This window comes from Petromyzon marinus, chromosome 70, assembly GCF_048934315.1.
Source record: "Petromyzon marinus isolate PM22_M1 ecotype Great Lakes invasive population chromosome 70, UKy_Petmar_22M1.pri1.0, whole genome shotgun sequence".
Classification (NCBI taxonomy): Eukaryota; Metazoa; Chordata; class Hyperoartia; order Petromyzontiformes; family Petromyzontidae; genus Petromyzon; species Petromyzon marinus.
Genome location: NC_133736.1, coordinates 1253981 through 1270502, shown reverse-complemented (window position 1 = coordinate 1270502; position 16522 = coordinate 1253981). Strand labels below are relative to the sequence as shown.

Genomic DNA, 16522 nt, shown 5'->3' with positions numbered 1-16522 from the left:
CCCTGTGGCCAGGCACCTCCTCCATGTAGATATTGTCCAGGTCGTAGGCGGCCCGCACCGACTCCACCAGCCAGCCCTCCGGCGTCATCATGTTGAGTCTGTGTGTGTGTGTGTCTCTGTGTGTGTGTGTGTCTCTGTGTGTGTCTCTGTGTCTCTGTCTGTGTGGCCAGGCACCTCCTCCATGTAGATATTGTCCAGGTCGTAGGCGGCCCGCACCGACTCCACCAGCCAGCCCTCCGGCGTCATCATGTTGAGTCTGTGTGTCTGTGTGTGTGTGTGTCTCTGTGTGTCTGTGTGTCTGTGTGTGTGTGTGTGTCCCTGTGGCCAGGCACCTCCTCCATGTAGATATTGTCCAGGTCGTAGGCGGCCCGCACCGACTCCACCAGCCAGCCCTCCGGCGTCATCATGTTGAGTCTGTGTGTGTGTGTGTGTCTCTGTGTGTGTCTCTGTGTCTCTGTCTGTGTGGCCAGGCACCTCCTCCATGTAGATATTGTCCAGGTCGTAGGCGGCCCGCACCGACTCCACCAGCCAGCCCTCCGGCGTCATCATGTTGAGTCTGTGTGTGTGTGTGTCTCTGTGTGTGTGTCTCTGTGTGTCTGTGTGTGTGTGTGTCTGTGTGTGTCTCTGTCTGTGTGTCTCTGTCTGTGGCCAGGCACCTCCTCCATGTAGATATTGTCCAGGTCGTAGGCGGCCCGCACCGACTCCACCAGCCAGCCCTCCGGCGTCATCATGTTGAGTCTGTGTCTGTGTGTCTGTGTGTGTGTCTCTGTGTGTCTGTGTGTGTGTGTGTCTGTGTGTGTCTCTGTCTGTGTGTCTCTGTCTGTGGCCAGGCACCTCCTCCATGTAGATATTGTCCAGGTCGTAGGCGGCCCGCACCGACTCCACCAGCCAGCCCTCCGGCGTCATCATGTTGAGTCTGTGTGTCTGTGTGTGTCTCTGTGTGTCTCTGTGTGTCTCTGTCTGTGGCCAGGCACCTCCTCCATGTAGATATTGTCCAGGTCGTAGGCGGCCCGCACCGACTCCACCAGCCAGCCCTCCGGCGTCATCATGTTCAGTCTGTGTGTCTGTGTGTCTCTGTGTGTGTCTGTGTGTGTCTCTGTCTGTCTCTGTGTGTCTCTGTGTGTGTGGCCAGGCACCTCCTCCATGTAGATATTGTCCAGGTCGTAGGCGGCCCGCACCGACTCCACCAGCCAGCCCTCCGGCGTCATCATGTTGAGTCTGTGTGTCTGTGTGTGTCTCTGTGTGTCTCTGTGTGTCTCTGTCTGTGGCCAGGCACCTCCTCCATGTAGATATTGTCCAGGTCGTAGGCGGCCCGCACCGACTCCACCAGCCAGCCCTCCGGCGTCATCATGTTCAGTCTGTGTGTCTGTGTGTCTCTGTGTGTGTCTGTGTGTGTCTCTGTCTGTCTCTGTGTGTCTCTGTGTGTGTGGCCAGGCACCTCCTCCATGTAGATATTGTCCAGGTCGTAGGCGGCCCGCACCGACTCCACCAGCCAGCCCTCCGGCGTCATCATGTTGAGTCTGTGTGTGTGTGTCTCTGTGTGTGTCTCTGTGTCTGTGTGTGTGTGTGGCCAGGCACCTCCTCCATGTAGATATTGTCCAGGTCGTAGGCGGCCCGCACCGACTCCACCAGCCAGCCCTCCGGCGTCATCATGTTCAGTCTGTGTGTCTGTGTGTCTCTGTGTGTGTCTGTGTGTGTCTCTGTCTGTCTCTGTGTGTCTCTGTGTGTGTGGCCAGGCACCTCCTCCATGTAGATATTGTCCAGGTCGTAGGCGGCCCGCACCGACTCCACCAGCCAGCCCTCCGGCGTCATCATGTTGAGTCTGTGTGTGTGTGTCTCTGTGTGTGTCTCTGTGTCTGTGTGTCTGTGTGGCCAGGCACCTCCTCCATGTAGATATTGTCCAGGTCGTAGGCGGCCCGCACCGACTCCACCAGCCAGCCCTCCGGCGTCATCATGTTGAGTCTGTGTGTGTGTGTGTCTCTGTCTGTGTGTGTGTCTGTGTCTCTGTCTGTGTGTGTGTCTGTGTCTCTGTCTGTGTGGCCAGGCACCTCCTCCATGTAGATATTGTCCAGGTCGTAGGCGGCCCGCACCGACTCCACCAGCCAGCCCTCCGGCGTCATCATGTTGAGTCTGTGTGTCTGTGTGTGTGTGTGTCTCTGTGTGTGTCTGTCTCTGTGTCTCTGTCTGTGGCCAGGCACCTCCTCCATGTAGATATTGTCCAGGTCGTAGGCGGCCCGCACCGACTCCACCAGCCAGCCCTCCGGCGTCATCATGTTGAGTCTGTGTCTGTGTGTGTCTCTGTGTGTGTCTGTGTGTCCCTGTGGCCAGGCACCTCCTCCATGTAGATATTGTCCAGGTCGTAGGCGGCCCGCACCGACTCCACCAGCCAGCCCTCCGGCGTCATCATGTTGAGTCTGTGTGTCTGTGTGTCTCTGTGTGTGTCTCTGTGTGTCTGTGTGTGTGTGTCTGTGTCTGTCTGTGGCCAGGCACCTCCTCCATGTAGATATTGTCCAGGTCGTAGGCGGCCCGCACCGACTCCACCAGCCAGCCCTCCGGAGTCATCATGTTCAGCGTGAGCAGCGGAGACTGTGGCAGGTCCACAAAGCGTGCCGAGGGCCCAGCCGTGGAGCGGCCGTCCACCGTGAACGTCACGTCCGCCTCTAGCACGTAGCGGTAGAAGCTGGGGGGGGGGGGGGGGGGGGGTGGGAGTGGAGGGGGGATGGAGGAAGGGATGGGGGGAGGGAGGAGAGGGGGGGAGGATGAGAGGGAGGAGGGATGGAGGGAGTGGAGGGGGGAGAGGGAGGGGAGGGAGGGGAGGGAGGGAGTGGAGGGGGGAGAGGGAGGGGAGGGAGGGGAGGGAGGGAGTGGGAGGGGGGGAGGGGGGGAGGGGGGGATGGAGGGAGTGGAGGGGGGGGGAGGGAGAGGGAGGGAGAGGGGAGGATGGAGGGAGTGGAGGGAGGGGAGGGAGGGGAGGGATGGAGGAAACGGGGAGAGGGAGGAGAGGGATGGAGGGAGGGGGGAGGGGGGGGGAGGGGGGGGGCGATGGGGGGGAGGGAGGGGAGGGAGGGGGGATGGAGGGAGGGAGGGAGGGAGGGGGGATGGAGGAAGGGGGGAGGGGGGAGAGGGGGGGGGAGGGAGAGAGTTGTAGAAGTTTGCCAAGTGTCAGCGTCATGGCAAGCGAACTTCCCGTTGAGTAAATCCGTAGAGCTAAGAAGCTCTTCGTTAAAGGGAGAGAGGGGAGTGGGTGTGGGCGACTCTCCCGCTCCGTTACCTCTTTAGTGGCATCTCCGACAGCTTGGGCTTGCAGTTCATGAACAGGCGCAAGTGAACATTCACCACCTCGCTCAGCACCTGCACACGTAGCACGGTGAGTGGCAGGGTGAGCAGTAGCGAGCGAGTGAGTGATCAAGTGAGTGAGTGATCAAGTGAGTGAGTGAGTGATCAAGTGAGTGAGTGAGTGATCAAGTGAGTGAGTGAGTGATCAAGGGGGAGAGAGATCAAGCGAGTGAGTGAGTGATCAAGTGAGTGAGTGAGTGATCAAGTGAGTGAGTGAGTGATCAAGTGAGAGAGTGAGTGATCAAGTGAGTGAGTGAGTGATCAAGTGAGTGAGTGAGTGATCAAGTGAGTGAGTGATCAAGCGAGTGAGTGAGTGATCAAGTGAGTGAGTGATCAAGCGAGTGAGTGAGTGATCAAGTGAGTGAGTGATCAAGTGAGTGAGTGAGTGATCAAGCGAGTGAGTGAGTGATCAAGCGAGTGAGTGAGTGATCAAGCGAGCGAGTGATCAAGCGAGTGAGTGAGTGAGTGATCAAGTGAGCGAGTGAGTGATCAAGTGAGTGAGTGATCAAGTGAGTGAGTGAGTGATCAAGTGAGTGAGTGATCAAGTGAGTGAGTGATCAAGTGAGCGAGTGAGTGATCAAGTGAGTGAGTGATCAAGTGAGCGAGTGAGTGATCAAGCGAGTGATCGAGCGAGCGAGTGATCAAGTGAGTGATCAAGCGAGTGATCAAGCGAGTGAGTGATCAAGCGAGTGAGTGAGTGAGTGAGTAATCAAGCGAGTGATCGAGCGAGTGATCAAGCGAGTGATCGAGCGAGTGATTGAGTGAGTGATCAAGCGAGTGATCAAGCGAGTGATCAAGCGAGTGATCGAGCGAGTGATCAAGCGAGTGAGTGATCGAGCGAGTGATCGAGCGAGTGAGTGATCAAGCGAGTGAGTGATCGAGCGAGTGATCGAGCGAGTGAGTGATCAAGCGAGTGAGTGAGTGAGTGACCAAGTGAGTGATCAAGCGAGCGAGTGAGTGAGTGACCAAGCGAGTGATCGAGCGAGTGATCGAGCGAGCGAGTGATCAAGCGAGTGATCAAGCGAGCGAGTGATCAAGCGAGTGATCAAGCGAGCGAGTGAGTGAGTGACCAAGCGAGTGATCAAGCGAGCGATCAAGAGAGCAAGCGAGTGATCAAGCGAGTGAACAAGCGAGCGAGCGAGTGACCAAGCGAGTGATCAAGCGAGCGATCAAGAGAGCAAGCGAGTGATCAAGCGAGTGACCAAGCGAGTGAGTGAGTGATCAAGTGAGTGATCAAGCGAATGACCAAGCGAGTGAGTGAGTGATCAAGCAAGTGATGAAGTGAGTGAGCGAGTGATCAAGCGAGTGAGTGATCAAGCGAGCGAGTGACCAAGCGAGTGATCGAGCGAGTGACCGAGCGAGTGACCAAGCGAGTGACCGAGCGAGTGACCAAGCGAGTGATCGAGCGAGTGACCAAGCGAGTGACCAAGCGAGTGACCAAGCGAGTGATCGAGCGAGTGACCGAGCGAGTGACCAAGCGAGTGACCAAGCGAGTGACCAAGCGAGTGATCGAGCGAGTGACCGAGCGAGTGACCAAGCGAGTGATCGAGCGAGTGACCGAGCGAGTGACCGAGCGAGTGACCAAGCGAGTGACCAAGCGAGTGATCGAGCGAGTGACCAAGCGAGTGACCAAGCGAGTGACCAAGCGAGTGATCGAGCGAGTGACCGAGCGAGTGACCGAGCGAGTGACCAAGCGAGTGACCAAGCGAGTGACCAAGCGAGTGATCGAGCGAGTGACCGAGCGAGTGACCAAGCGAGTGATCGAGCGAGTGACCGAGCGAGTGACCAAGCGAGTGACCAAGCGAGTGACCGAGCGAGTGACCGAGCGAGTGACCGAGCGAGTGACCAAGCGAGTGACCGAGCGAGTGACCGAGCGAGTGACCAAGCGAGTGATCGAGCGAGTGATCGAGTGAGTGACCAAGCGAGTGACCAAGCGAGTGACCAAGCGAGTGATCGAGCGAGTGACCGAGCGAGTGACCAAGCGAGTGACCGAGCGAGTGACCGAGCGAGTGACCAAGCGAGTGACCAAGCGAGTGACCAAGCGAGTGATCGAGCGAGTGACCGAGCGAGTGACCAAGCGAGTGACCGAGCGAGTGACCAAGCGAGTGATTGAGTGAGTGACCGAGTGATTGATCAAGTGAGCGAGTGATTGAGCGAGCGAGGTGCCAGCAGCACTCACGGCGAGGAGAGGTGCGAGGCGTTGAGCGTCTCTCGTCACGGGGTCCACGATGGCCAGCACGTCAAAGTAGACCTCCTTCTCACGCGGACGCAGCTTCACCACGCTGCACACACACGTGACGGACACGTGACGGACACGTGACGGACACGCCACGCACACGCCACGCACACGTGACGGACACGTGACGGACACGTGACAGACACGTGACGGACACGTGACGGACACGTGACAGACACGTGACAGACACGTGACGGACACGTGACGGACACGTGACGGACACGTGACAGACACGTGACGGACACGTGACGGACACGTGACAGACACGTCACGGACACGTGACGGACACGTGACGGACACGTGACGGACACGCCACGCACACGTGACGGACACGTGACAGACACGTCACGGACACGTGACGGACACGTGACGGATACGTGACGGACACGTCACGGACACGTCACGCACACGTGACGGACACGTGACGGACACGTGACAGACACGTGACGGACACGCCACGCACACGTGACGGACACGTCACGGACACGTCACGCACACGTGACAGACACGTGACGGACACGTGACAGACACGTGACGGACACGTGACAGACACGTGACGGACACGCCACGCACACGTGACGGACACGTCACGGACACGTCACGCACACGTGACGGACACGTGACGGACACGTGACGGACACGTGACGGACACGCCACGCACACGCCACGCACACGTGACAGACACGTGACGGACACGTGACAGACACGTGACGGACACGCCACGCACACGTGACAGACACGTGACGGACACGTGACAGACACGTGACGGACACGCCACGCACACGTGACGGACACGTCACGCACACGTCACGCACACGTGACAGACACGTGACGGACACGTGACGGACACGTGACGGACACGTGACGGACACGCCACGCACACGCCACGCACACGTGACAGACACGTGACGGACACGTGACGGACACGTGACGGACACGCCACGCACACGTGACGGACACGTGACGGACACGTGACGGACACGCCACGCACACGTGACGGACACGTGACGGACACGTGACGGACACGTGACGGACACGCCACGCACACGCCACGCACACGTGACGGACACGTGACGGACACGTGACGGACACGTCACGGACACGTGACGGACACGTGACGGACACGTGACAGACACGTGACGGACACGCCACGGACACGTGACGGACACGTGACGGACACATGACAGACACGTCAGGGAGACGTCATGGACACGGACACGTCACGGACACGGACACGCCACGCACACGTGACAGACACGCCACGGACACGTGACGGACACGTCATGGACACGGACACGGCAGGGACACGTGACAGACACGTCAGGAAAACGTCACGGATGAGGGGAGGGGGGGGAGACGTCACGGACGAGGATCGTGGCGACCTCTGACCTGTGCCGGTCGTCAGCGAACTTGACCTCGGAGCGAGCGTCGCCCTTGGGGGCCGCGGACAGCAGCGAGTCGACCTTCATCACGAGGTCACTGGCCCTGCGGGGGGGGCGGGGGGGCGGGGGTCACAGCAGTCAACCCGTGTCACCTGCTGGGTCTGTCCCGTGACCTCCTCCTGCACCTAGCCTGGCACGGCAGTCAACCCGTGTCACCTGCTGGGTCTGTCCCGTGACCACCTCCTGCACCTAGCCTGGCACGGCAGTCAACCCACAGGCACCTGCTGAGTCTGTCCCGTGACCTCCTCCACCTGCACCTAGCCTGGCACAGCAGTCAACCCACGGCACCTGCTAGATCTGTCCCGTGACCTCCTCCTTCTGCACCTAGCCTGGCACGGCAGTCAACCCATGTCACCTGCTGAGTCACGTTGCGAGCTGTCGTTGCGGGGAGCGGTGGTGCTGCGGTTAGCGCGCTACTGCGCTACGGACCCAGCGGGCCAAAGGCACCAGATGGAACTGAACTATTTTACGACGAAACTATTTGCTACGTTACACACCAGGTGTAAGGTGTGATGTCCCGACTGATCTGCTGTGTAGTGGCTCTTGTTCAGTGGTGGCTTCATCATCATCATCACCATGTAGAAATGTGTAGTAGTGGCAGCCACAACTACTCTGAATACTGTTTCACTATTTGTTCTATAACACCAGGCTGTGATGTCCTCACTGAGTTGCTGTGTAGTGGCTCTTGTTCAGTGGTAGCTGCATCATCATCATCATCACCATGTAGAAATGTGTAGTAGTGGCAGCCACAACTACTCTGAATACTGTTTCACTATTTGTTCTATAACACCAGGCTGTATACCAGGCGAGGTAGTCAACATCTCCTAGCCACCGTGATGATGATGATGATGAGAGAGAGACGCAGACTCCAAATATACAGCAGCAGCAGCGGCAGCAGGCATCGTCAGGGTCGTGATCGAACCCACGACCTCCTGCACACCATGCGAGGTAGTCAACATCTCGTCAAATACAGGCGACGTCGGGGTTGAACCCACGACCTCCTGCGCACCAGGCGAGGTCGTCAACATCTCGCTCCCCCCCCCGCCCACCTGCTCCCCGTCTCCCCGATGCGCTGCACCATGGCCAGGATCTTGTCGGCGGACGTTGCCCTTGTCACCTTCTCCAGCAGCTGGAAGTCCTCCTGGTTGAACGTCTCGTTGGCGGCCAGGGGGCCCACCACCTGGGGGCGGGGGGGTGGTGGGGGGGGGGGGTGGGGGGGGGTGGTGGGGGGGGAGGTGGGGGGGGAGGTGAATCAGAATCTTTATTTATAGCGGAGGAATCCGAGGAGCTGTGAAGATCTTTTCTCAAATCCCCCCTCTCGCTCTCGCACCCTACCACCCACGCACACACGCACAGACACACACACACCCACCCACACACACACCCACAGACACACACCCCCACCCACCCACACACCCACCGACACCCACGCACACCCACACCCATACAGCTAAAAAACACCCACACACACACCCACCCACACCCACCCACCCACACCCCCACCCACACACACACACACCCCCACACACACCCCCACACACACCCCCACCCACCCCCCCACCCACACCCACACCCCCACCCACACCCCCACCCACACCCCCACCCACACCCCCACCCACACCCCCACCCACACCCCCACCCACACCCCCACCCACACAACCACCCACACACCCACCTACACACCCACCCACCCACACACCCACCCCCACCCACACACACCCACCCACCCACACCCACACACACCCACACACCCACCCACACACACACACACCCACACACACCCACACACACCAACACACACCCACACAAACCCACACACACACCCACCCACATCCCCACCCACCAATCCACCCACACCCACACACCCACACAGCTAAAAAACACCCACACACACACCCACCCACACACCCACCCACACACACACCCACCCACACACCCACCCACACACACACCCACCCACACCCCCACCCACACCCCCACCCACCCACACACACCCACCCACACCCACACACAGCCACAAACCCACCCACACACACCCACACCCACACACACCCACCCACACACCCACACCCTCCCACACACCCACACACACCCACCCACCCCCACCCACCCGGCCGTTGCAGACGACGGCTCTCCCCGATGGCTCTACGTGCAGCACGGAGTGGCAGTAGAGAGCCTGAGCCTGCAGGGCCTCGGAGCTCCGCTCAGAGTGCAGCGCGTCCAGCAGGCGCTGCTTCTCCATGCCCTGGGGGTGGTGGTGGTGGTGGTGGGGTGGTGGTGGTGGGGTGGTGGTGGGGGTGGTGGGGTGGTGGTGGGGGGGTGGTGGGGTGGTGGTGGGGTGGTGGTGGTGGTGGTGGTGGGGTGGTGGTGGTGGTGGTGGGGTGGTGGTGGTGGTGGTGGTGGGGTGGTGGTGGGGTGGTGGTGGTGGGGTGGTGGTGGGGTGGTGGTGGTGGTGGGGTGGGGTGGTGGTGGGGTGGTGGTGGTGGGGTGGTGGTGGGGTGGTGGTGGGGTGGTGGTGGTGGTGGGGTGGTGGTGGGGTGGTGGTGGTGGTGGTGGGGTGGTGGTGGTGGTGGTGGTGGGGTGGTGGTGGTGGTGGGGTGGTGGTGGTGGGGTGGTGGTGGTGGGGTGGTGGTGGTGGGGTGGTGGTGGGGGTGGTACAAACAGCACAGCTCACCAATGTCTCCTCTCCCCCAACCCCCGCATAGCCTCCGATGTTTTTACGTTTTATATTTTTTATGTTTTAGATTTTTTTTACGTTGTTGATGTTTAATATTTTTTATGTTTTTGATTTTTTATATTTTTTATGTTTGAGAATTTTTTTATGTTTTTGATGTTTTATATTTTTTAGATTTTAGATTTTTTATGTTTTTGATGTTTTATATTTTTTATGTTTTAGATTTTTTTTACGTTGTTGATGTTTAATATTTTTTATGTTTTTGATGTTTTATATTTTTTATGTTTGAGAATTTTTTTTATGTTTTTGATGTTTTATATTTTTTAGATTTTAGATTTTTTATGTTTTTTATGTTTTATATTTTTATGTTTTAGATTTTTTATGTTTAAGATTTTTTTTATGTTCTTGATGTTTAAAATGTTTTTATGTTTTTGATGTTTTATATTTTTTATGTTTTTGATGTTTTAGATTTTTTTATGTTTTAGATTTTTTATGTTGTTTCATATTTTTTATGTTTTAGATTTTGTATGTTTTTGATGTTAAATATTTTTTATGTTTTAGATTTTTTTTATGTAAGTTGATGTTTATTATTTTAGAGTTTTTTACGTTTTTGATGTTTTATATTTTTTACGTTTAATATTTTCTACGTTTTTGATGTTTAATATTTTTTCTGTTTTAGATTTTTTTACGTTGTTGATGTTTAATATTTTTGTTATGTTTTTGACGTTTTATATTTTTTATGTTTTCGATTTTTCATGTTTTTGATGTTTAATATTTTTTATGTTTTAGATTTATTATGTTGTTGATGTTTAATATTTTTTACGTTGTTGATGTTTTATATTTTTTATGTTTTATATTTTTTATGTTTTTGATGTTTTATATTTTTTTGTTTGATATATTTCACGTTAAATTTTGATTTAAAGCTTTCGTGACTGCAGTAATTCATATTCTTAGCTCTTTCGGTAAAGTCAGATTGAAGGGAAACAATAAAATAATAAAATATATTTAAAAAATAAAAATTCTCACGACATTTCGACCATAACACAAACGGCCGTCATCAGGTGTGTCGGTTCGCATTAATTTATTTATTTTTAAGCGGTGTATTTACTTATTTATAAAAAAAACGTTAGCGCCACGCGCAGCGATTTGGCAGTTTATTTAGAAGGACGAGTCCATCTATGTTCTGAAAAGAGGAGGGGGGGAGACGAAAAATTTAATGTATGCTGTCTGAAAGCCACTGTAAGTGTGAACAATCAATTAAGACCTGAAATGGTTTATCAAATCTTTCCAATGATTGCTAAGCCAGAATCCATCTTCTCGGTTGAAATTGTCTCTGTGCTTGTATATGTGGATAGCCTCATGAACGAATCTCTCATGGTAGCCAGATGGCTTACAAAGAACCTCCGTCTTGGAAAATTCAATGTCATGTGAGCCTACTGAATTATAACAATGATCTGCCACGGCCGAGGTGTTGGTCCTACCGTGTTTAAGGTCTGCTTTGTGTTCACGAATGCGGTCCGAGACATGGCGTTTGGTTTCTACAATGTAATTACTACCACAGAGGCAACTTAGTTTGTAGACACCAGGGTACTGTATGTCCGGAATCACATATTTTACAGACGGAACCAGATCACGGATTTTATGTAATGTGTTGAAACGGACCTGGATCTTGTGTTTATTCAAGATTTTGGAGATCTTTTTTGTGATCCCCGCAATGTAGGGTACAGTGATGGTTTTGAAAGGCTCCTCAAGAGGGTCCTTCTTCATGGTTTGAGTGATAGCTTTGCGGATTGTATAGTCGGAGTAACCATTAGCCATAAGAGCTTGGTGTACGTGCTTGAGTTCACTGCCTATGTGTTCCTGGTCGGATATGCATTGGGCTCTATGATACAGAGTCTTGATGAGAGAATTCTTCTGTGATGGATGGTGGTGGGAATCCGGTTTCAGATAAGCATCCGTATGGGTAGCTTTCCTGTAGACAGAGTGGCTCATTGAACCATCAGGTCTCTTTTTAATTAGGACATCCAAAAAAGGTATCTTGCCATCTATTTCGACTTCCATGGTAAATCTGATGGCTGGGTGTATGGAATTGATGTGGTCGAAGAATTGGTCTAGAGCAGGCCTAGCCATGTGGCCAGATGACAAAAGTGTCATCCACGTACCTCTTCCATAAGGTTGGGCGCAGAGTGGCAGTCTGGATGGCGTCAGTCTCAAATTTCTCCATGAAAATGTTAGCTATAACCGGAGATAGGGGGGAGCCCATTGGGGTGCCCTCAGTTTGTTTGTAGAAAGTTCCATTCCAAGTGAAGTATGTATTGTTGATGTTTTAGATTTTTGTATGTTTTAGATTTTGTATGTTTTAGATTTTTGTATGTTTTAGATTTCTTATGTTGTTGATGTTTAATATTTGTGTATGTTTTCGTCGCCGGCGTTGATGGTAGTTGCGAGCGGGGGGGGGGGTGGGAATCGAACTCGGGCCGAAGGCCGAGTTCCTAGCGCTGCCGTGTGCCAGCCACTGCCGCTCCGCACTCACACACACACAGACACACACACAGACACACACGCAGACACACACGCAGACACACACACAGACACACACACAGACACACACGCAGACACACACGCAGACACACACACAGACACACACGCAGACACACACGCAGACACACACACACTGACACACACACACTCACACACGCAGACACACACGCAGACACACATGCAGACACACACGCAGACACACACGCAGACACACACGCAGACACACACGCAGACACACACACACACAGACACACACGCAGACACACACACACTCACACACGCAGACACACACGCAGACACACACGCAGACACACACACACTCACACACGCATACTCACACGCAGACACACACACACTCACACACGGACACACACACAGACACACACACACACTCACACACGCAGACACACACACACGCATACTCACACGCAGACACACACGCAGACACACACGCAGACACACACGCAGACACACACACACTCACACACGCATACTCACACGCAGACACACACACTCACACATGGACGCACACACACTCACACACGGACACACGCACAGATGCACACTCACACACAGACACACACACACAGACACACACACACACACACGCACGCACGGACACACACACGGACACACACACACTCACACACGGACACACACACACTCACACGGACACACACACACTCACACACACTCAAACACAGACACACACACAGTCACACTGACACACACACAGACACACACACACACGGACACACACACACGGACACACACACACACGGACACACGGACACACAGCCGCGTACGTGTATGAGCAGCTCGGAGAGGGCTGCTTCCCCGCCCTGCCTCAGCACCGACCAGGCCTCCTCCCGCACCGCCTTGGCCACGAAGTTCTTGGCGTGGGTGGCGCTCTGCGTGTCCAGCGCCGCCCACACCGCACGCCCCACCGGGCCAGCCGCACCCTCCGCCGCGCAGTTCACCACACCCACACGCACGCCGGCACTGGAGCGCTAAGGTGGGGGGGGGGGGGGGGGCACCGTGGTGGTGGTGAGTGTGGCGTGGTGGTGGTGGTGATGGTGGTGAGTGTGGCGTGGTGGTGGTGGTGATGGTGGTGAGTGTGGCGTGGTGGTGGTGGTGGTGGTGGTGTGGTGGTGGTGAGCGGTGTGGTGGTGGGGAGTGTGGCGTGGTGGTGGTGGTGAGCGGTGTAGTGGTGGTGAGCGGTGTGGTGGTGGTGAGTGGTGAGCGGTGTGGTAGTGGTGAGCGGTGTGGTGGTGGTGGTAGTGAGTGTAGCGTGGTGGTGGTGGTGGTGAGCGGAGTGATGGTGGTGAGTGTGGCGTGGTGGTGGTGGTGGTGAGCGGAGTGATGGTGGTGAGTGTGGCGTGGTGGTGGTGAGCGGTGTGGTGGTGGTGAGCGGTGTGGTGGTGGTGAGCGGTGTGGTGGTGGTGAGCGGTGTGGTGGTGGTGAGCGGTGTGGTGGTGGTGAGCGGTGTGGTGGTGGTGAGCGGTGTGGTGGTGGTGAGCGGTGTGGTGGTGGTGGTGGTGGTGAGTGTGGCGTGGTGGTGGTGGTGATGGTGGTGGTTATGGTGGTGAGCGGTGTAGTGGTGGTGGTGTTCTTCGTGATGTGATCCACAATCGAATGCCGATGAAGCCAATGAAGATGAAGCTGTTGATGAGGTTGATGACGACAATGACGACAATGATGACAATGATGATGCTGACGACGACGATGACAACGATGACGACGATGACGACGATGATGACAATGATGACGACGATGACGACGATGACAACGATGACCACAACGATGACAACAACAATGACGATGACGACGAGAACGATGACAACGATGACAACGACGATGACCACAACGATGACGACGACGACGAAGACGACGATGACCACGATGACGACGATGACGACGACGATGACCACAACGATGACGACGATGACAACGATGACAACGACGATGACAACGATGACAATGATGACAACGACGATGACGACGACGATGCCCCCCCCCCCCCCCCCCCCACCATGTGCTTGACGGCGTTGTGGAGGAGCTCGCGACCTGCCGGCTCGTCGAGGTCGGCCACCACCCAGAGGGTGACGGCGTGGGCCAGCTGCTCGTCTACACCACACACACATCACAGTGACACACACACACATACACACACACACACACAGTGACACACACACATACACACAGACACACACAGTGACACACACACATCACACAGTGACACACACAGTGACACACACACACACACACAGTGACACACACACATCACACAGTGACACACACACACCGTGACACACACACAGTGACACACACACAGTGACACACACACAGTGACACACACACAGTGACACACACACAGTGACACACACACAGTGACATACACACACACACAGTGACACACACACACAGTGACACACACACACATACAGACACACACACACACACGTACACCACACACACAGACATACACACATACACACACACGCACACACACACACACGTACACCACACACACAGACATACACACATACACACACACGCACACACACGCACACGTACACCACACACACAGACATACACACATACACACACACGCACACACACGCACACGCACGCGCACACACACACACACAGAGGAGGCCTTCTAATGGACGCGGGGGGGGGGGGGGTGACGTGCGTGTGGGTCCACACGTGTGTGCGTGGCGTGAGTGCGTAGTGTGTGAGTAGCGTGTGTGAGTAGCGTGTGTGGGTAGCGTGTGTGGGTAGCGTGTGTGGGTAGCGTGTGTGGGTAGCGTGGCGTGTGCGTAGCGTGTGTGTGTAGCGTGTGTGTAGCGTGTGTGTAGTGTGTGTGTGCGTGGCGTGTGTGTAGCGTGTGTGCGTAGCGTGTGTGTAGCGTGTGTGTAGGGTGTGTGTGTGTAGCGTGTGCATGGCGTGTGTGTAGCGTGTGTGTAGCGTGTGTGTAGCGTGTGCGTGTGTATAGCGTGTGTGTAGTGTGTGTGTAGCGTGTGTGTAGTGTGTGTGTAGCGTGTGTGTAGCGTGTGTGTAGCGTGTGTGTAGCGTGTGCGTCTCCACGTGCCGGTCTTGGCGAGGTACTTGAGGCTGGAGGCGACGGCTCCGCTCTTGTCCTTCGAGTCGAGGAACGTGAAGGTGGGAAAGTCCTCCAGCGAGTAGTGGCCTGCTCACAACAACAACCACAACAACCACAACAACCACGTCAACAACAACAACCACCACAACAACCACCACCACAACAACCACGTTAACAACAACCACGTCAACAACAACCACGTCAACAACAACCACGTCAACAACAACAACAACCACCACAACAACCACCACGTCAACAACCACCACGTCAACAACCACCACGTCAACAACAACCACGTCAACAACAACCAGCACCACAACAACCACCACAACAACCACGTCAACAACAACCACCACATCAACAACCACGTCAACAACAACCACGTCAACAACAACCACCACAACAACCACAACAACAACAACAACCACGTCAACAACCACCTCAACAACAACCACCACAACAACCACAACAACCACAACAACAACCACATCAACAACCACGTCAACAACAACCACGTCAACAACAACAACAACAACCACGTCAACAACCACCACAACAACAACGTCAACAACAACCACCACATCAACAACAATCATAACCACAGCAACAACAATCACAACCACCATATCAACAACCGCCACATCAACAACCACCACAGCAACCACCATGTCTACAAACCACGACTCAACAACCACCACGTTAACAACCAACACCCCAACAATCAGGTTAACAACCACCTCCACCGTCACCGCCACCACCACGTTAACAACCATCACAACAACCACCACAACAACCACAACAACCACCACCACAACAACCACCACAACCACAACAATCACCACAACAACAACCACAACAACAACCACAACAATCACCACAACAATCACCACAACAACAACCACAACAACAACCACCACCACCACAACAACCACCACCACAACAACAACAACAACCACCACCACAACAACCACCACCACAACCACAACAACCACCACCACAACAACCACAACAACCACCACAACAACCACCACAACAACAACCACTACCACCGCCGCCACCACCACCACAACAACAACCACAACAACAACCACCACAACCACAACAACCACCAGCACCACCGACCTGGCGAGGTGAGATCCAGGTAGCGTCGTTCCGTGGACAGCACCCGCTGGTTGAACCGTGGCACC

The 16522-nt window shown here is 54.8% G+C and overlaps 1 protein-coding gene across 1 annotated transcript in view; it reads right to left on the bottom strand.

The window, feature by feature from the left end:
* Positions 1-2288: 2288 nt before the first annotated feature.
* The window catches only part of LOC116958063 (UDP-glucose:glycoprotein glucosyltransferase 1-like), a 71086-nt gene continuing 56852 nt past the window's right edge, over positions 2289-16522 (bottom strand). The window contains exons 20-28 of the mRNA XM_076055173.1: positions 15324-15422; positions 14262-14356; positions 13036-13239; positions 9125-9259; positions 8064-8194; positions 6962-7057; positions 5516-5618; positions 3272-3351; positions 2289-2680 (exon numbers count right to left, since the gene is read on the bottom strand). Of these exons, the coding sequence (XP_075911288.1) occupies positions 2404-2680; positions 3272-3351; positions 5516-5618; positions 6962-7057; positions 8064-8194; positions 9125-9259; positions 13036-13239; positions 14262-14356; positions 15324-15422 (1220 nt within the window). The 3' untranslated portion in view covers positions 2289-2403. The remainder of the gene's footprint in view (positions 2681-3271; positions 3352-5515; positions 5619-6961; positions 7058-8063; positions 8195-9124; positions 9260-13035; positions 13240-14261; positions 14357-15323; positions 15423-16522) is intronic.